At 52.5% G+C, this 18,456-nt stretch overlaps 6 protein-coding genes across 6 annotated transcripts; 3 read left to right on the top strand and 3 right to left on the bottom strand.

Annotated features, from left to right (window-relative positions):
• Positions 1-1,024: 1,024 nt before the first annotated feature.
• Positions 1,025-3,129, top strand: SMAC4_04270 (uncharacterized protein; the record flags this gene model as incomplete). The annotated part of the gene is made up of 5 exons (XM_003350918.2): positions 1,025-1,221; positions 1,305-1,461; positions 1,517-1,589; positions 1,665-2,077; positions 2,164-3,129. The coding sequence occupies 5 exons, from the start codon at positions 1,025-1,027 to the stop codon at positions 2,527-2,529; spliced, it is 1,206 nt and encodes a 401-aa protein (XP_003350966.1). The 3' UTR covers positions 2,530-3,129.
• Positions 3,130-3,560: 431 nt separating this feature from the next.
• Positions 3,561-7,757, top strand: SMAC4_04271 (uncharacterized protein; the record flags this gene model as incomplete). Its single annotated transcript, XM_003350919.2, has 2 exons — positions 3,561-5,834; positions 5,895-7,757. 2 exons carry the CDS (start codon positions 3,561-3,563, stop codon positions 7,491-7,493), a joined length of 3,873 nt encoding a protein of 1,290 aa, XP_003350967.1. The 3' UTR covers positions 7,494-7,757.
• Positions 7,758-8,185: 428 nt separating this feature from the next.
• Positions 8,186-9,622, bottom strand: SMAC4_12834 (uncharacterized protein; the record flags this gene model as incomplete). Its single annotated transcript, XM_066091096.1, has 5 exons — positions 9,552-9,622; positions 9,297-9,327; positions 9,123-9,135; positions 8,786-8,855; positions 8,186-8,338 (listed from the first exon to the last, which is right to left on the bottom strand). The coding sequence occupies exons 1-5, from the start codon at positions 9,564-9,566 to the stop codon at positions 8,186-8,188; spliced, it is 282 nt and encodes a 93-aa protein (XP_065945628.1). The 5' UTR covers positions 9,567-9,622.
• Positions 9,623-10,137: 515 nt separating this feature from the next.
• SMAC4_04272 (uncharacterized protein) lies at positions 10,138-12,217 on the bottom strand (the record flags this gene model as incomplete). Its single annotated transcript, XM_003350920.2, has 3 exons — positions 11,561-12,217; positions 10,813-11,347; positions 10,138-10,753 (listed from the first exon to the last, which is right to left on the bottom strand). Exons 1-3 carry the CDS (start codon positions 11,853-11,855, stop codon positions 10,138-10,140), a joined length of 1,446 nt encoding a protein of 481 aa, XP_003350968.1. The 5' UTR covers positions 11,856-12,217.
• A 1,620-nt stretch (positions 12,218-13,837) lies between these two features.
• On the top strand, positions 13,838-16,306 carry SMAC4_04273 (uncharacterized protein). Its single transcript, XM_003350921.2, has 2 exons — positions 13,838-15,320; positions 15,388-16,306. The coding sequence occupies exons 1-2, from the start codon at positions 14,408-14,410 to the stop codon at positions 15,582-15,584; spliced, it is 1,110 nt and encodes a 369-aa protein (XP_003350969.1). The 5' UTR covers positions 13,838-14,407; the 3' UTR covers positions 15,585-16,306.
• A 217-nt stretch (positions 16,307-16,523) lies between these two features.
• Positions 16,524-18,091, bottom strand: SMAC4_04274 (60S ribosomal protein uL6). The gene is made up of 4 exons (XM_003350922.2): positions 17,949-18,091; positions 17,351-17,654; positions 17,072-17,249; positions 16,524-16,980 (listed from the first exon to the last, which is right to left on the bottom strand). Exons 1-4 carry the CDS (start codon positions 17,992-17,994, stop codon positions 16,927-16,929), a joined length of 582 nt encoding a protein of 193 aa, XP_003350970.1. The 5' UTR covers positions 17,995-18,091; the 3' UTR covers positions 16,524-16,926.
• Positions 18,092-18,456: the final 365 nt, after the last annotated feature.

The following is an 18,456-nucleotide window of genomic DNA, read 5'->3' as shown; positions in this document are numbered from 1 at the left end:
CGAGGGACGATGTGGGCGCGCGGGCGGTTAGGTCCCGGACTCGCGCTCCCGCTGCAGGGGGGCAAATCCCGGGGCGCTACTTTGTTTTGTGTGTTTTCCTATCCTCCAAACTTGAAAAGGGTAGTCCATCACAGCCGAGGTGGTAGTTGTTGAGTAAGCCCAGAAACCCCTGCTGGTGTTGTCATGAACAGGACTGGCTGACACTGGATGAGTTGCTCGGAGCAGATAACCCAAAGGACCATCGCCGGCAAGTTCCTCTTCCTCAAAGGAAGCTATTGTCTTTTCGACTAGCTGCCGAGCTGCCATATTCAGTGTTATGTGTAAGAACCTCATCATGAACAGTGTCGAAGACCAGCCCCTTGACTACGTGAAGACCTTTTAATGAAGAAGCATTCTGACTGAAGGAGAAAAGGATATCAGACTCTTATGAAAAGGCCGCTCAAGGTTACTATGAGTACGAATTTTTACATGAGAAGTTCAAATAGTTTGGTAGAGCGGCCGCAGCCAACTTGATGGTGGTAGCAACATACGGCCGATTGTATGCACAGACTTTCAACCACACAATACCAACTCTTTTGGGATTCGCTTGCCATCGCTACCCACGCCTCTAGACAGTCCAGATGCCAACCTACCCACATTTTCTTCCTTTTTCTCACTAGTTGAGCTATTCCCCAGCAATAACACGGCGAGGATCATACAAGCCAAGTCTCGAGCGTGAGAATAGGCTACCAGTAGGTGGTAAGATCATGCAGAAATAGCTTCGCATTTACACAGTACCATGGTATCTGTCCACACGCGAATGCCTTCTGGCGTCCTATCGCCTCAGGTCGCGAACGAGTACGAGACGGGGCCGGGCCGACCTCAACGGGGCCATACCGACTTTGACAGAAATAAATAGTTAAAAACAATTTCTGTTGAAAGTATATAAGCACCCGTGAGAGATGATTTCTGTCAGCCAGTATCTTCCTTCGCCTCTCCCATCACCTCCAAGATTTAACTCACGAGAGAGGTGAGGTCGCCCATCATGCACATCAAGTCCGTCATCTGCGTTTCGGCAGCTCTTGCCGGAGCTGCCTCTGCTTTGAATCTGCCAAAGTTCAGTCAGCATGACATTGACTCGGGGTCGGCTCTCGCTGCTCTCAACAAGATTGCTACCCAGAATGCCATGAAGGCCTTCAAGGGAAAGTGCAAGAAGTCTGACTACAAAGTTAGGCAAGAATGGTATGTACTATAATCAGTATTCTCAACCAAAGCCGCAACAGCGGATTTGCCTAAAATAAAAATACTCACGGTTGAGAACATAGGCGCACAATCCCTCCTGGCCAGCGGAGAAAGTACGTGGCCGCCGTTCAGTGCTTACAGAAGAAACCAAGTGTTTTCCAAGAAGTTGAGGGAACTACCTCGGCCTATGAAGACCTCCAATGGATCCATCTAAACAGAACTTTTGAGGTTCACTTTTCGGTAAATAACCTTCCTCACGGCGCAACCGATCGGTCTCTAATCGTATATGTGACAGGCTTTATTCCTTCCCTGGCATCGCTACCTCCTCCACACCTATGAGCAGCAACTAGCAGCCTGTGGGTACAAGGGTATGTCTACTTCCTTTTCGTCCAAACCACAGTAACCTTTCCCATATATACTAATCATGAACCGTAACTTCGCAGGTCCCATCCCTTACTGGGAATGGGGTTTTGATACCGAAGGAGACCTTAGCAAGTCGCCCGTATTCGACGATTCGGACGCTTCCCTTGGCGCTGACGGTGACCGCGTTCCTCATGAGGGCTACAACATGACCCTCTGGCCCGACCAGTACCCGGCTGTGACATATCCTCCTGGCAACGGTAGTGGCTGCGTCACCAAGGGCCCTTTCGGGGGTCTGGAGACTCACCTCGGCCCCGTGTTGCTTACCGACTGGGGAACGTCCACTTACACAAGCGTGGAAAACCCTAACCTCAAGAACACGCGCTGTCTCAAGCGTGATCTGAACAGCGTTCTTCTTCATAAACACGCCAACTTCCGCAACACCACGAACCTGATTCTGCAGAGCAACGAGCTTGATATCTTCCAGGCTGCTTTGGTGCGTCCGGCCTCTCTCTCCAAGCAGTCACTCACTTATATGGTCAGAAGACCACTGGCTAACTCGTCGCTTTCCTTTCCTTATAGGCAAACGATGTTCGCTTCGATAATGACCCGCGCTTTGCCCCTTTCGTCGGCGATCAAGGCGTGCACTTTGGTGGCCACATGTCCATTGGCGGTGATCCCGCTGGTGATGTGTTCCTCTCCAACGGCGACCCGGCTTTCTATCTCCACCACGGCCAAATCGACCGCGTATGGTGGATCTGGCAGAATTTGGATCCCGCCAACCGCTTGTTCAACGTTTCTGGAACCCATACCTTCCTTAACAGCCCACCCACCCCGGATGTTACGGTAGACGAATCCATCGTCGTCCACCCTGACTTCCCGCCGGTGGTTATCAAGGATATCATGAATACCCTTACCGGAGATCCGCTGTGCTACGTCTATATCTAAAAGGTGTCAGTGAAAATTAACGGGTAAGAAAAAGTATGTGGGTGTTTGGGAGCAGGAGATGATGAGAACAAACCAACCCGGCTGTACATAGATAGTTGGCCATCGTATAAGCTCATGATGTGATGAACATAAAACTTAAAATCGAGAGAACCAAAAAAGTTCCCAAGACAAGAGCCGTTAATATGTGATCGTCGAGCCTGTGAGAACAATAAGCCGAATCCAACACAATGTAGCCCACCTGCCATACAAAGCGGTCGGCTTTTCATTGTCACAACTTTGAGCGTCTAACGAAACTACCTGAGTTGACACCTAGCGGACCAGACAACGACGTTGTCGACCTGCTTCCTGTTGTCTTCGGAGTTCGAACCCGGCCATGCTCTATGAAGGTCCGGAGCGAAGAACTGACAATTCGGACAATATGTACCTGAGAGCGAGCCGTAAGGAAACCCTGGTTCGACATTACGTAAAACTGATGGATATTTCAACATCTCGGTATATCTTGACCGAGGTTGGCATCTGTGTTGTTGATGCTCTGGAGATTTTAGGCGACGCGCGTTAGGAAATGTCTCCCGTCAACGAACCCTTGCCCCCTGAACTTAAACCTGAGACAGGGGTAATGGTGGGGAGACTGCAGCGGGCAGCAGGTACGTTATCTCCACTCCAAAGCGGAAGTGACAGGCCAAAATGTCGATGGATGTGTGCAGGCAGGTGATTGCGTCCAGTTGCTGCCCACTGCACCTCATTCCATCCTTTGAAACGCACCCGGGACCGCATCAGCCCGACACACCTACGCTTCCGTCTGTACCTTAGTGTACTACCGTGACAGAACGCCATCCCGTCCAGAGTCCAGACCCCGCCAGTCTCAACTTTCCTCTCGCATCATCCGACTTATTGCGCCAATCCAGCCCGACGGTTACTCCCAATTCGATCCGAACTTGGTCTTTGGACTTCGGCCAAAGGAACAGCCCAACACGCGTGTTTGGGCCGCCACCAATTCATCACAGTGACCGAGTTCGATAGAGATACACGCCATGCCGGGACTCGGTGCAGGCCCGGCTGGCGACGACCACCAACAAGCCGCGGTAACTGGGGTCAACGCCGGGGTTGACTCTACGCAACAACAAAAGAATGCCACAGCCATGTCACAACCTGGCAACGATGCCGCGCCCGTCCAAGAACCGCCTGAGCTCGACGACTTCGGCTTGCCCATTAGGAAATACCAAGCCCCTGTGATTGCAACACCACGACCAGACGCGATCCCGGAAACGACGGCCTCGGTCAAGGATGCGAAGCCCACGAACAATGGCGCGCAAGGTATCGAACAGACGACGACCACAGATAAGGGTTCAGACAAGCAGGAATCAAACATCGCCGCCCACAGCAGCCACGATAAGAACGGATCCGACAAGCCCGATCTGGACTGCGAAAACAGAACCAGCGATGCGCGGGCGCCGCAACTCTCTTCAGATGCTCAACGCGAACACGATGGCCAACAAGGCGGATCCTCGACAGCCCTACCGGCTTCTCGGAATCCGAGCATATCCACTTCGAAAGCTCCGGAGATGCCGTCCGAGCCTTTAACCACGGATACCAAGACAACAAACACCCAAGAACATACAGTCGCGTCGGTGAAGAAACCAGCAGCTGCGGATGAGCCACCCGTGTATGAAGATTTGGCCATAGCCGAAGTCAGGAAAGATCAAGAGTTACCTCCGGGCCATCGCCGCGAGATTAGCACTGTCGCCATGGGGGGCGCCGGGGCTCTTGGCGTAGCTGGCACGTCTGGCTTCTCCCATCAACAGCTGACTCTGAACCAGCCCCCGGAGGAGAAGAAGAAGGACGAGGACGACGAATGGCAGGAAATGCCGGCATATGCGCCCTATGATATCTACGATGACGACAACAAGCTGATTGCACGAGAACACGAGGACTCGGAGGAAGAGAAGGTCCAATACGCGGGACTGGGCGGTGCAGGCAAGGGATACACCAGGGTCCTCCTCGACGACGACGCCGAGTCCCAGACGAGCATGGATGAGAACACTCAGTATCTATTTAAAGACCCGGGGGGAGGCACAGGCGTGGCAGAGGAAGACGACGTACAGCGTGACGCCGTCAGCCAACTTCAGGCTACCAAGGAGCTACTTACAGAGGGCCAAAGGATTGCGTATGTCGGCTTGACGAGGCTGGAACTGTCAGTCATGGTAAAGGAGGTGGACCATCTTCAGCAAGGGAGGAGCAAGCCAAAGAAGGAAGTCACTTTCGCCGCCGAAAGCATGAAGATGTGGAGTCAGAAGATGATGATGCGCTTGTACTCGCACATGGACATCAGCCCGGACGAGCAAATCATGATTGAGCAGCTTGCTGCGCACGGCGTCATGCCTCAGGATTTGACCCCAGTGCTCATGGCAAACGCAAGGGTCAAGAATCCCATGGCCGACGAAGCTAGCAAAAGAGATTCGACAACATCTACGGCGAAATCATCACGTCCCAACTCGATGCCCCAGTCTCCTGACTCGGAATCGCCCGCGGAGCCCCCACCACCCTACTCGATGGAAGACAAGTCAGAGTTGACCGAGGACGTCAGGATGCCGTCGCAGATGCCAACCTCGCAAAAGATTGATATCGATTTAAGGTGGACGGTACTGTGCGACTTGTTCCTCGTCCTTGTTGCGGATTCCATCTACGACGCTAGGTCAAGAACTCTACTCGAGAGAGTCGCCAAGGATCTGGAGATTCCCTGGGTTGACATCTGCCGGTTCGAAAAGAAAGTGACAGACGCCCTGGAGATGCAACAGGCTGTCGAGAAGGAGAACTGGAACGAAGAAGAGCACAAGGAGAACCGACGCAAGATGGCCCTCAAGAAACGCTACATCATGATGGGCCTGGCAACTGTCGGCGGCGGCTTGGTTATCGGCTTGTCTGCCGGTCTGCTTGCCCCTGTGATCGGTGCTGGCCTGGCTGCCGGCTTCACAACGATTGGTGTTGGTGGAACAACCGGCTTCCTTGCTGGCGCCGGAGGTGCTGCCATCATCACGTCCTCGGCCGCGGCATCTGGTAGCATCATCGGTGTCCGTGCGGCAAATAGGCGAACGGGCGCCGTCAAGACGTTCGAGTATAGGCCTCTACACAACAATAAGCGGGTTAATTTAATCGTGACGGTGTCTGGATGGATGACGGGAAAGGTGGATGACGTCCGGTTGCCGTTCAGTACGGTGGATCCGCTGATGGGTGATATTTACTCCGTTCTCTGGGAGCCGGAAATGTTGACGAGTATGGGAGATACCATTAATATTTTGGCCACAGAGGTAAGCGCTCGTTTTCCGAACTAGTCATGACGGAGGGAAGTGGTATTGACTCGTTCGTAGGCCCTCACCCAAGGTCTCCAGCAGCTCCTGGGCAGCACCATCCTAATGGGCTTGATGTCTGCCATTCAGCTGCCAGTCGTGCTTACCAAGCTCTCCTATCTAATTGATAACCCTTGGGCTGTATCCCTCGACCGTGCCACGGCAGCTGGTCTCATTCTCGCGGACTCACTTATTGACCGCAACTTGGGTACCCGCCCCGTCACCCTTGTGGGATACTCCCTGGGTAGCCGCGTTATCTACTCCTGCCTTCAGGAACTCGCCAGGAAGGGCGCTTTTGGTCTCGTCCAGAACGTTTATCTTTTCGGCAGCCCCATCGTCGTAAAGACGGATGAATACCTCCGTGCGCGCGCCGTGGTCTCTGGGCGCTTTGTCAACGGATATAACCGCAACGACTGGATCTTGGGGTACCTTTTCCGTTTGACCAACGGCGGTATCAGGCGGATTGGCGGTCTTGCCCCCATCGAGGGGATTGCCGGGGTAGAAAACTTTGACGTCACCGAGTTCGTGGTGGGTCACATGGATTACCGTACGGCGATGCCGCGGTTGCTTCGTGAATGCGGTTGGATGATCGAAAACGACGAGTTCGTCGAGATCGAGGAGCCAGATCCGGAGAACCACCAGGAGAGGCAGCGTGAACTCATTAATGAAATCGAAGAGGCGAGAAAGGAGCTCGAAAGGGAGGGGAGAGAAAGATCGGGCAGTAAGAGCGGCGGCGCTTTCAGCTTCTTCAAGAAGAAGCCAAAGAGGCAGGAATGGGAGGTTTACGAGGATTCGACCAAAGCGGGAGGCAGTGGCGCGTCCGGGAGCGGCGGAAAGACGGAGGATAGGGATGGTAATAATCACGGCGTGCTGTTCGACGTCGACGCCATCCGCGCCGAGCTGGCCAAGGAGGCCAAGGAACAGCAAGGAAAGAACGGCTCCCAAAACGGTGGCGGCATTAATGAGGATATCCTTCAGTTTAAGGAGATCAAGAGCACCCTGCCGCCCATGAAGCTGGACGTGCCGCCTCCTCTCGGCCCGCCGGCGCCGGTAATAAAGGGCACGCGAGACCACCTGAGGGAGACCAGGAGTGCCAGCCTCGGGGCGGTCCCGCCGTATCGAGGGTTCTCTAGTGTTGAATACAACAATAGGCACCAGTCTACCGTTTCGTTGTCGAACGATCGCAAAGAGGAAAATGCTTGGAACTCATCACCCAAACCATCAATAAGCTCCTCCCGTCAGTACGATTACAGCGCTGGCTATACGAAGGGCGGGTTCGGGGGAGGCGGGTTCGGAGCGGATGATTACGGTTACAGTGCTGGTAAACATGACGATGACGCCGAGATCCAAATGACTTTTGACACGGCATTTGAAGCGTCTCCTCCCCCTCACTCCAAGCCAAGTGCTGCCAGCGACAGGCAGTCGTCATATGGAAATACAGCAAGCTCAACGGGTTATGGGGCTTCTTCGGCTTCGGCTTCGGCATCAGCCCCGGCGAGACCGGAGATCAAGTCAGCGCAGACGGTACCGGTTCTCCCGGCGGCTAATAATCCTTGGGCGGACTTTGATGATGACGACAACTTTGGAAAGGAGAAGGAGATTTCCATGACGTTTGCTTAGATGGTTGTATTTGTGGCGGCAAGACAGTCGGAGAGTCAGTGAAAGAGACAAGAGATGAACAGAGACAGCGCATTAAAAGCAGAAAGAAAGAAAAAGCATAATATCCACTCAACAGTATTATCAATAATCAGCCTTGGTTTTATAGAGGCGAGAGAAAGTGGGAAAAAAGCACGAGATAACACGCATAGGGAAAGGAGAACCACTACAGCGCAAGAGCCAAGGACTGAGGAAAAGTAATAGCTGTGGCGGAGGAACTACTTTTAGGAATTTATAGGTGTCAGGGGAGCTGTTTTGTTAGTATCACGTTATGAAAAGGACCGACCGTCTGACGGGTAGACTGCTTGAGTTTGGAACACACTAGGTGTGTGGTTGTGGTGTTGTGGATAGCATATGGAGCATAATGATGTTCGTATTTATCTTTGTTTTTGGATTTGACAAGGTAGATGAATCAGCTTAACTGGGTAGTTATGAAGCAATGTGTTAAATTTTGTGCCCCGTGTTCTTTTCACACATCAGGTCCACGGGAGCCTACGTTTAGCCAGTTGCTGCTGTCTTCCGCAGCATTGATATGTTTGTTTCCTTCATTACTTCGCCATCATCAAGTTTCAAGACACCTCTTGTTCTTCAAGTCATCAACTCCCACTCCCAGTGTCAAAGCACATGGCCCATCTCTGCTCCTCAATCAAATCATCTTAACCCCTCCTAACCTCAAACTCCGACTCTCCATCCACCAATTCTTTGTCCTCCACATCAAGCTTCGAAACAAGCGCGTGAGTCGGTCCCTTTTTCAAGTCCTTGATGAGCTGGGAGACAGAAGTTTCGTCTCCTTGGGCTTCTCCTTCGACCTGTAATGATTGAAAACAAGGCGAAACGCTCAGTTAGTTAGTGTTTTGGTCGGTTATTCAAACTTCCGGATAAATCACGGGATCGATTTGGGACCCAGACCTGAGCCCATAGAATGATCGGAGTAATTAAAATTTATAAGGGTAGGTAGTAGAGAATGGTGAAAGTAGAGAGAGAGAGAGAGAGAGAGAGAGAGAGAGAGAGAGAGAGAGAGAGAGAGAGAGAGAGAGAGAGAGAGAGAGAGAGAGAGAGAGAGAGAGAGAGAGAGAGAGAGAGAGAGAGAGAGAGAGAGAGAGAGAGAGAGAGAGAGAGAGAGAGAGAGAGAGAGAGAGAGAGAGAGAGAGAGAGAGAGAGAGAGAGAGAGAGAGAGAGAGAGAGAGAGAGAGAGAGAGAAGTCCAGGTTATAGATGTAGAATGTAGAATGTAGATGCCGGTCGGTGGTAACTTGCCTTGTCGTCAGACCGGTTACGGACCCATCCTGTTAGATTGAGTTCTTGGGCTCTGTTGGCCGTGAATTTTCTTTTTCGTGGGTAGGTAGGTATGTAAGTGTTAGTTATGGTAGTTTTGTAAATAGAAGAATGATGAAGTGAGTGACACCGAAACCCATTTTGATAAAGACTTGCGGAGGTATCAGAAAATGTAAGAGCCGAGATGTACAAGTCAGTAAAGCAACAACATGGGAACAACATGGGAACAAGCAGCGACAAAATGAACGAAACCAGGCAGAAAATAAACAAACATATAACCAAAAACAGAGATAGAATGACCAGTCCAAACTCAACTTACCGGTAGAAAACACCTTTTGTCATATTCAGTGTTAGAAAATATCATTAAGGGAAGTCAACGATATCCCGAGAGGCTTTTCAACCCCGAACCAATCAGTGTTGTTGGTTGCTTTTAAATGGCCGCCGAGATGAAATGGCAAGTAGACCTAGGTATCACGTATCTAGGCTATCGTACCTTGAACCCTGCCATGGGCAAGAAAGTAAACCTTTAATAAGGATTGTCAGCCAATTGCCAGTTGATGACTCAAGTTAGCAGAATGGTGTTCAGAGTGTATACAACCAACAAAACACTTCGTTTATATGACAGCTAGCTGCCAAAAGCTTAAGCTTGTGTGACAAGCTCAAATGTGGAGAGCTGACGGGAGTCTGTACACTCGCCAAATTCGTCCATGCAGGGCGATATATAAACATCAAGGATCCAAGGACTTACTCGTTTGCTTCCCATAGTGACAGTTTCGAGATGCTCGGTTTGTGATTTGTTTTTGTTGGTCGCGTGTTGCTGCCTCTTTTGCGTGTTCGCGACTTGAAGCTCAGCTAGCAGTGTGATGTCACAAGGCCCGGGGTCGATGTTGACTGATAAGATAAGGAAAGGTGTATAGTGGGGTAGCTCATGCCTTTACTGTATGGGGGTTACGTAATAGGGTGATATGCTGGTCTCGAGGGTATGGTATCGTATTAACGACCTCGATGGTCAAATATTTTGGCAGCAATTACAAGTTTGACATAACTAATAAGTTCAAAGTGGAAAACTCGAACAGAACAAGAGGGGTACATAGGTAACACAGATTAGACGATGTTGGGAGTAAGCAAAGTACACAAGCCATGAGCTGATGACTCTGTAGTCTTCCAAGACTCGTCTGCCTCGTAGCAACTCACCTCCCAGCCATTCCATCGATCATTGAACTCGTCATGAAACCATTCTTGCACTAATAGGAATGCGGTAGTCGTAGTAAACATAAAAGCTCTCATGCAATGCATCCATCCATCCCAATCCCTGAAACATTGATGCCCACCCATCACTTGGTGTCAAAGCTGTACTGCAACCATCCACCAAGGGCACGCAGGCTTTCCCACCGGACATTCTCATCAGCTTCGCCCATGAGCTCCATGATTCGTGTTTTGAGACCATATCTCTCCAGCTGGCTTCGCTTCTCGGGCACTTCGCGAACCAAGAAACCAACATCATTGCACGCAATCGCCAGCACCGCCTTGTCGTTCTCCCAGGGCTTCTGCATAATCTCGGCCAGCTTGCGCACAATCTCGCCATTCTCGTAATCCAGAATCTTGCGAGCATTTTCCGCCCAGAAGACAGTGCTGCGGTGAGGAGGTGACCATCTCAGGTGGCCCGAGTTGACCTCGGCGACATACTCATCGAATGTTGTCTTGGTCTTGGTGTATTCTTCAACAAGCTCCCGCAGCTGGTCTCGGTCCTCGACGAGATCTGGATCCGTAAACTGTCGGCTTGAAAGGTTCTGCAGCAACTGAGGGAGGCGAGCAAGCACGGCGATAGGGAGGAGGGAGTTCTGGTTCTTCGACAGCAAGTTGTAAAGCGTCGCGATGAGGAGTCGCGTCGTCTTTTCCTTTGGCGAGAGTCGGAGGAGGTGGGTATAAAGCAGCACAATGTCGTATTCGCTGTGGTAGAATATCTGTTAGCCTTTGTTCACTCATTCTTCTCAAACGGGCCTTCCTACTCGTTCAGTTCATCACCAATATCCGCAGCCTCGAAACTCATCTGCCACAGGACAAGAAGGACATGGTAAAGGAGCTGTAGACCGACTCCCCCACCAACCGAAGGTTCAAAACCGCTCCTTATGGGGTTGGTAGTACCACTCCACAGACTGGCTGAGGCATCACCGCCGGAAACACCAGCGGCAGCACGTAGGATGTCGATCAGCGGCCCGACGGTTTCGCTGCGTTGCTTCCAGAATTGCTGTCTGCAGACGCGGCTGTAGAGGAGTTGCGAGTACTCTTGGACGCCAATATCCTGCAGTCCGGCGTCCGAGTTCTTGGTTAGGGAAGCGAGATAACTGTATAGCATAGGCAAAGCCTTCTCGGCTGTAGGTGTGGATTCATCTCTGGAGCAAGCCATGAGACGGACGAGAACTATAGAGGTAAGAAGAGGGATCGGGTCTTCGGTGTTGTTCGAATGCGCAAGCAGCGGCAGGATGTTCTTGTAGGGGTTGGAATCTTCAGAGGCGAAAAAGGCTTTCGACAGAGCGGGAACATCTGTGATACATCATATTAGACGACGGTCGCCAAATGGTGGTACGTGAAATGGAGTGATGGGTATATACATCGCTATGCGACGTCACTGCCAAAGTGATCACCTCTTCTGGCAGTTGCTACGGGAAACATTGAAAGAAGTGAACGAGTGGAAGGAGCATAGTGGTGGTGTACGAGCATCCCGCCACGGGTAGTAGGAAACGAAGGGAAACCAACTGTCTAGCAAGTCGCTGAGCAAGACGAGGAGGTACTGGCACACGTCTGGTCGCTTGGACGCTAATTCTAGCACGCTCCTCTTATCATTCTTGCCAGCGAAAAGTGTCTTGTATCCATCCAGGTCGGCCTCGATGACTTGTTTGCGCACATCCCGCTTGACTTTATCGACAGCCCGGATTTTTGCCAACTGCTCCTCCGTCAGAGTGCCGGCGCGGACGGCGCCATCCCACGGGATTGGCCTTTGGCGGATATTGCTTTGCAGCGACGCGAGATAGGTTGGAGGGTCGAGGGACATGATGAATAGGTGTCGAAGCTGATGCGCCCGGTCGGAGAGCTCAAGACAGCTTCTGCGTGGTTGAGGACTGTCCTTGTCGGTTCGACGCGGGGATGTTGTAGGTTATGAGTGGTGTAGTTGACGATGGAGCTTCTTGGCAAGGCGGGCGAAATGACGGGCTGGTCTGAGGTGTAGGAAGCATTGATGTTGGCGGCAGGTTCCAGCATGCGAGGTGTTGGGAATGCGCAGGCGTTTCGTAGCCGCAGCGGCCACTTCCAGCGGTGCGGGCGGGCAAGGGAACCTCGATGATGCGCAACAAGGAGAGCTCCCTGCAGCTTCCATTTCCCCATCAGCCCCAGCTTTTTTAGTGACGAACTTGGAACCCACCAGCTCACAACGAACTACGTTGGAAGCAATCACTTCCAGTCATCCATCGGGTCTTGCACCACGCTCTCGTCACTCTTAGAGGATAGTGGTACCTCAGTCTCTAGTATATATATTGGTCGCCTTTCCTGGGAGCCCCTTGTTGCACTTTATCTTTCTCTTCTTACCTAGTCGTAGACTCATCCACTGGCACATGTATTGAGTTTCGTCACCAAACTTTGAACAATATTGTTCAAGATGTCTGGTCTCTCCATACGAACCCGTCAGCCAGCCTCACAAATGGCCAATAGCTCCACCTACCTATATACAGCCTGCTACAGCTTATCACCAGAATTCGATTCACAACTTCATCTTGGCTAACGCCGACTCGGGCAAGTGATGAGGCTTTGGAAAGATGCCATCATGAATGATGCCAAGACGCATCTCTTGGCACCACTGACTGTCGCACCGCCCTACTGTATGTGCCTATCCAGCTGCCGGTTGATGATGCCATGTTTCTTCTGCATAGGTATCTGATAGCTTGGACGGATAAGCTCATGCAATATTCGCACATAGTCCGATAACCTGCACATGGCCAGCCATGCTTCGAACGACGGCCCGTTATTACTGAGAAGACTTCAGAAGATTGTCCTGGGAGGGCGCAGGGTACTTGCACGCCGCCAAAATAAGCGGTACTGCTTACGCAGGAACAAGCATGATTGACAGGGCAAAGACGCCGTCGGTCATCGAGTGGGTGATGGGACCGTCAACGGGACTCGCGGAGTGGAATCACGTCCCAGCAAGTTGGACCTCCCTTAACAAGGGCAAAGAGGTCGAAACATGACCGCCAAAAAAACACCGCGATTCCACCCATATGTACGAGGCAGACCGACCCAAGACAACCCTACAGCTTCTATATCCACCCTCTCATGCAAGAAGAATATAACATGGGATGTTTCGATACGAACAAGATCCAGTCAATCGGAACAACCAAGTTTGTTTTTTTATCTTCATCCGGACATTCCCTTGCGAGAACCCTTGGATCTCCAGGGCAGAAGCAGCGTCAGTGAAGACATTCGCTAGCGCTGATTGATAGATGGACCTGAAAGGAAAGAAAAGGATTGTGACGAATAGCAGTTGCTCTTCCAGGGAATACTAGCCGTCGCTCCAGGAAATCGAGGGGTTGGGTGCTACGGTGCTGTGCTGAGAAGTCTAGGTCAGCCCTCTCAGCGCGGGCGGGATCGAGAAGTGTGCCTGGCTGGAGTGGACGAGTGGTGCCGTCGACGGACTTTTTTTTGCGAGGAGGTTGGGAAGCCAAAAACGATGGCACCGCACCTTGCACACAACCCGCCCTGGCCGCCCACAAGTGCTTGGCTCTTCGCTCGTCCCGCCCACTTGCAAACTACCATCCTCCGCCCGACCACCCCGAACAGGCCCTCCGTGGACCTTGACCAAGGCTAGGGTAGGTATTAAAATCTGCAGTGACGAAGGCTGCATCTTGCTGCATCTTCCCGTTTTCCCTCTTCCCTCTTTTTCTTCCTTTTCCGTTCTCCTAGTCTCGTCACTGGAGTCTGGAACTGGTTCGCGAATTTCGGTCTCACTCAGTCGGTTTCCCGTCGCTGAACCTTCATCACCGACCTAACTCAGTTGTGGCTCATCTTGAGCTTACACTGCTTTTAGGGCGCACCCGCGCAACCCAGCAGAACAAGGAAACGAGAACCAGAAGGGCCTGATTGCAATCAGTGGTACTGTTGGATTCACCCAGAAGAGACCGGAGAAGCCTGACGAGCAGCAAATCAGTCGAAAAGCGCAACACAACACAACAACGCCCAGGTTGAAAGCCGTTTTCAAGTTACAGCACCCGACACACGCACATTCTCAGATTCACGCCAGACGACGGGAGCGACCGCTGCGCCGCTGAGTGCATCTGCATACCACTGTTGAAGCTCCACCCCGCTCACCGCCGTACCGACAGTCCGACACGCGAAAGAAGCAGCAGCCCTTCGAAGCTAAGCAGCTAGCACGATCCGATCGGCAGGAACTTTGCACGGTCCACCCGATCCAGCCCCGGCCCGGACCTTCAAAAGCGGGCCCCGTTCCGGCAGACCGGGATATTCACACCGACCGACAATCGGCGACGGCGCATCTCCACTTGCGTACTGGAATCCCGCGACTTTTAACAGCCTGTCACTCAAATAGCAATCCTCACCATGGCGTCCCGGAAATCGCCGCTGGGTCTATTTTCAGCTCTTTTACTGGCCTGCGCATCGCTACCGCAGTATGCGTCTGCAGCTCCCTACCCACAGCCAGAGCCACAGGCAAATGTTCAATGGGTGACCTCCATCTGGACCGACACCTTGACGCAGACCCACACCAGCATCTACAGTACTCTGCTTGCAGCTGTACCCACGGGCGGTCCCGACTGCGTTCCTAACACTGGTCTCGGAGAATCAGCATGCGGCACCATTTGCTGCGCCGCATCGCAGAAGTGTCAATACGCCGGACAATGTATTGATAAGGGTGCCAACGACGCCCCCTTCTTGGGCAGCACCTTGGCCGGTCACACTTACACGACCCAGTACAGCGCCCCCTACCGTCCTACCAGCGGCGCGACGGGAACCGCAGCCAGTGCTACAGCTAGCAGCACAGGCGGAGCGGCTGGCGGAGCGGCCGGTGGCAGCACGGCTGATACCGGTCTGAGCGGAGGAGCGATTGCGGGTATTGTTATTGGCACACTCGCCGGTGTTGTTCTGCTTCTTCTACTGTGCGCATGCTGCATCGTGCGCGGTCTCTGGCACGGTTTTCTGGCCATATTCGGCATCGGAGCAGGCAACAAGCGGACTAAAGAGACGGTCGTCGAGGAGGAGCGGTATGCTCGCCACAGCGGCCGGAGAGACTCCCACGGCTCTTGGTATACCGGCGCCGGCGGTGGTCGTCCCAGCGGAGCGGCTGTGCGCAAGGAGAGCAGCGGTAAAGGCCTTATGGGCGCCGGAGCCGCGCTCGGTACGCTCTGGCTCCTGCTCGGAATGAAGAAGGACAAGAAGAAGGAGCCGTCGAGACGCAAGTCCAGGAGCGAGAATAGCAGCTATTACTATTCCGACTATACCTCCAGCGGAAGCCCTAGTAAGTTTCGACCAACGCAGCATGAAATGAGTCGCAAATCGAAATACTGACCTTGGAAACACAATAGGCTCGTTCAGTAGCGATAGACGAACTCGGCGCTCTGCGCGCTCTGCCTCTGCTCACGGCGCTGGCGGTGCTGGTAGGACCAGGACAGCCAGCAGAGTGACGAGGACGACGACCCGCGTGTCGCGCGTTAGTTCCGTGCCTCCGCCGCCTCCTGGTCAGCGCCGCATTTCGAGATCTCCGGGCCCTATGAGGGGATGAAGAACTCGGTCCCCCAGCCTTGACTGATTGCCCCCTGCAGCCGACGCACTTCAACTTGTCTACGGACTTAAATACAGCATCTATGCGGCATGCCCTGACAGATGACAAAAGTGACGAGCAACCGCCAACTCTCAACTTTCCCATTTCTGTGTTCATCTCTTTTTTTCGGTTCTTTACTATATAACGCACGCCATCACCACTCATCCATCCACTTCCTCAGGGACCCCGAGCGCTTGTGTGGGTTTCTCAGCATCATCCACACAACGTTCTCATGCCCCCTCCCAACGATTACCCCATGCTTTTGTGTTTCACGGCGTTATGATCTCGGGTTTAGGCGCGGTTCAAGGAGGATTTTCTCAAAGGCTTTTTCTTTTTCAAAGCTCCTTGGTATATAGGATGGATGGTCTCCCTGCGATGCGGAATGATGGGGCAAGTGGAGGATGTGGAGGTTTTTTTCCTCCATGAATTCAGCGAGCGAGTTCTTTGAGCGAGCAAGGTCTGATTTGAAGGAGAGGGAGAGGGAGAGGGAGAGAGAAAAGGGAAGTGAAGGGAAGAAGTAGCAGTGGCCGGGATGAGGATTATGAGGATGGTGAGAATCAGGATGCGGATATGTGTAATGAATGACTTGATGTATGTATGTATGGCATGAACTGAAAGAATGAAAGGAGAAAGATCTGGTTGAAATGAAGAGGTGATATGTCCACGATGATGATAGAAAATTGTGAACTCGGGCATAGTCACAAGGGTCGTGCAACAACCCCTGAATTGTGCAGAAGTGGTCGTTATCACGTCCTATGTCTTTATAACATGGTTCCCTCGGCACGGAGACCACACATGTTGAGAGGCTATCCAAAGTTGTAGATCATTATAGATTGGTCTCTGGGAGACTCTTCGACTGGCTCATCTACTGAGTTAGTCTGGGTATAATATGACCATCAGCCTAGCAAACAGAATCATCCCCAACATCTTTCTTTGGCGCTCTCGTGATGCCCATTTTCCCAGACATGTACGGTCGTCACACACTCGATGCTCGGTTTTGTTGTTGTGTTTGGGTATTCTCTCGTTATGTTCTGCTGTTGCGTTTTCCTGGTCCAAGGAGAACACATGTGACATGCCCGTCTCTCCTCTCCAGTCACCCGCTGGAAGAGGAGGGCGCCTCCCAAGACGTTGATGCTAGGTAATTGGCGAGAACCCGAGAAAGGGGGGTGATTCTTCAAAAGATTTGCCCATTTTGCCCGTAGCGAATTTTTTCCCTTACGCTACAAAACATGCAAATGCCAAAGACCCTTGCCACTCCGGTGAGACCCATAAAGCACAAAGAAACCCATGCCGAGCCGCACGTTTACTGGTCCTCGACAATGTTGCCCTTCTCGGAGACGTAGATACCGTCAAGGAACTGCAAGCCGTATTAGCAAAACAAGGCCATCGTTTGCTGGCTTTGCTCAACCAGCCCATATAGCCCCGGGGATATAGCTTTTGCAACGTACCTTACGGATATCCTTGTTGCGCACCCGGCAGATCTGCTGGATATCAGCAGCGGACTGGGAGACACCCTCGAGGGAGTTGCCGGAGAGGACAAGCTCATCCTTCTGGGACTTGGAGATCTCGACATCGACACCGGGCTGCATAACGACGCGGCGGACGATCTTCTCGCCGATGAAGTTGCTGCACAAACACTCTAGTCAGCACCTCTGTTCCTCCTCGGCGCATATGCAACGCCTTTTTATCACCATCCCTCCGCGTGTAGAATTCGTTCCGCGACATACCGGATCTCGACCTCGAAGTTGCCAGTCTCGGCGTTCTTCTCAACGTTGACGTTGATGGGGAAATGGGCATAGACGTAGCGCATCTTGTACTTGAAGCCCTTGGTGACACCGATGATCAAGTTGTTGATAAGGGTGCGGACGGTACGGAGAGCGGCGACGTTCTTGCGGTTGCCATGGTGAATCTCGAGGCCGATGATGCCCTTCTTGATGACGGAGAAGTTGACGGCAATGTGGCTGAGGTCCTTAACGAGCTTGCCGCGGGGGCCCTCGACGGTAACGATCCTGGACTTGATCGAGACCTTGACTGTGAACCGGAAAAAGTGGCGTTAGTGATACTGCAGCTTATACGCGACAGGCCCAAACATTGTCGTTTCGGTTTCGAAGCTCGGCCGGCGGGCGAAAATCGTCCATCCTCCACGTTGCGACCAGCCAACCCAAAGTCCTTGTTTCCATCAACCCATTCCCATGCCAATTCCGCTCTGGTGGTTGCCGTCTGTCGGTCGCTCGCTTTTCGCCTGGCCAAGCCCGCGCCTCAGCCGTCTTCTTTTCGCTCGGGCCGTAGATATCGCAGCATAACGTCAATCAAGCGCAAACGTACCGTTCTCAGGGACCTCCAGGGTCTCCTCACTGTGGATGTAGCGCATTTTGGCGTCGGTCGGAGGGTGAGGAGGTGAGGGTGGTCAGTTCGTCGTCGAGGTGGACTGGGAGGTTGCAAAACCCAAAGAAAAATGTCGATTTTGGGGCGCCCGGAATAATTCAACTTGTGTGTGCCGACCGCCCGCGCTGCCTGCCTTAGGGCAGAGGGGCTGGTGAATGCTACCATTGGTCGAAATCGGGGCGGAACAGGCCAAAGTGGGGTAAACCTGGCCCGTGCAGGTACCGGTCAGCCTCTTGGTCCTGCTCCAGCCTCACCTTTCCTCACCTGCACTGTGTTCGCGTGCATCTCGTCCAGCAACGCGTTTGTTCAGGCCCGTCATGGTGGATTTGCGACATTCATCACTACAAAAGCCAGCAGCGGGTGCTAGAGGCTATTCATAGGTTGCACGTAGAGTATCGGTCTAGTTGTATATTCGGTATGGTCAACTGACAGAGGCATATTCTAATTA

The sequence above is a fragment of the Sordaria macrospora genome, chromosome 1 (assembly GCF_033870435.1).
Source record: "Sordaria macrospora chromosome 1, complete sequence".
In the NCBI taxonomy this organism is placed as follows: Eukaryota; Fungi; Ascomycota; class Sordariomycetes; order Sordariales; family Sordariaceae; genus Sordaria; species Sordaria macrospora.
The sequence above is the reverse complement of the archived record's forward strand: the minus strand, read 5'-3'. Positions and strand labels throughout refer to the sequence as shown.

What these genes read in the sequence shown, in the direction of transcription:
- SMAC4_04274 (XM_003350922.2), bottom strand. Translation starts at nt 17,994, where the DNA reads ATGCGCTACATCCACAGTGAGGAGACCCTGGAGGTCCCTGAGAACG. An exon ending in CCTGGAGGTCCCTGAGAACG is followed by an intron (nt 17,655 to 17,948) that starts GTACGTTTGCGC and finishes TCCGGTTCACAG; the next exon opens with TCAAGGTCTCGATCAAGTCC. An exon ending in GCAACAAGGATATCCGTAAG is followed by an intron (nt 16,981 to 17,071) that starts GTACGTTGCAAA and finishes TACGGCTTGCAG; the next exon opens with TTCCTTGACGGTATCTACGT.
- SMAC4_04273 (XM_003350921.2), top strand. Translation starts at nt 14,408, where the DNA reads ATGGCGTCCCGGAAATCGCCGCTGGGTCTATTTTCAGCTCTTTTACTG. An exon ending in TACCTCCAGCGGAAGCCCTA is followed by an intron (nt 15,321 to 15,387) that starts GTAAGTTTCGAC and finishes GAAACACAATAG; the next exon opens with GCTCGTTCAGTAGCGATAGA.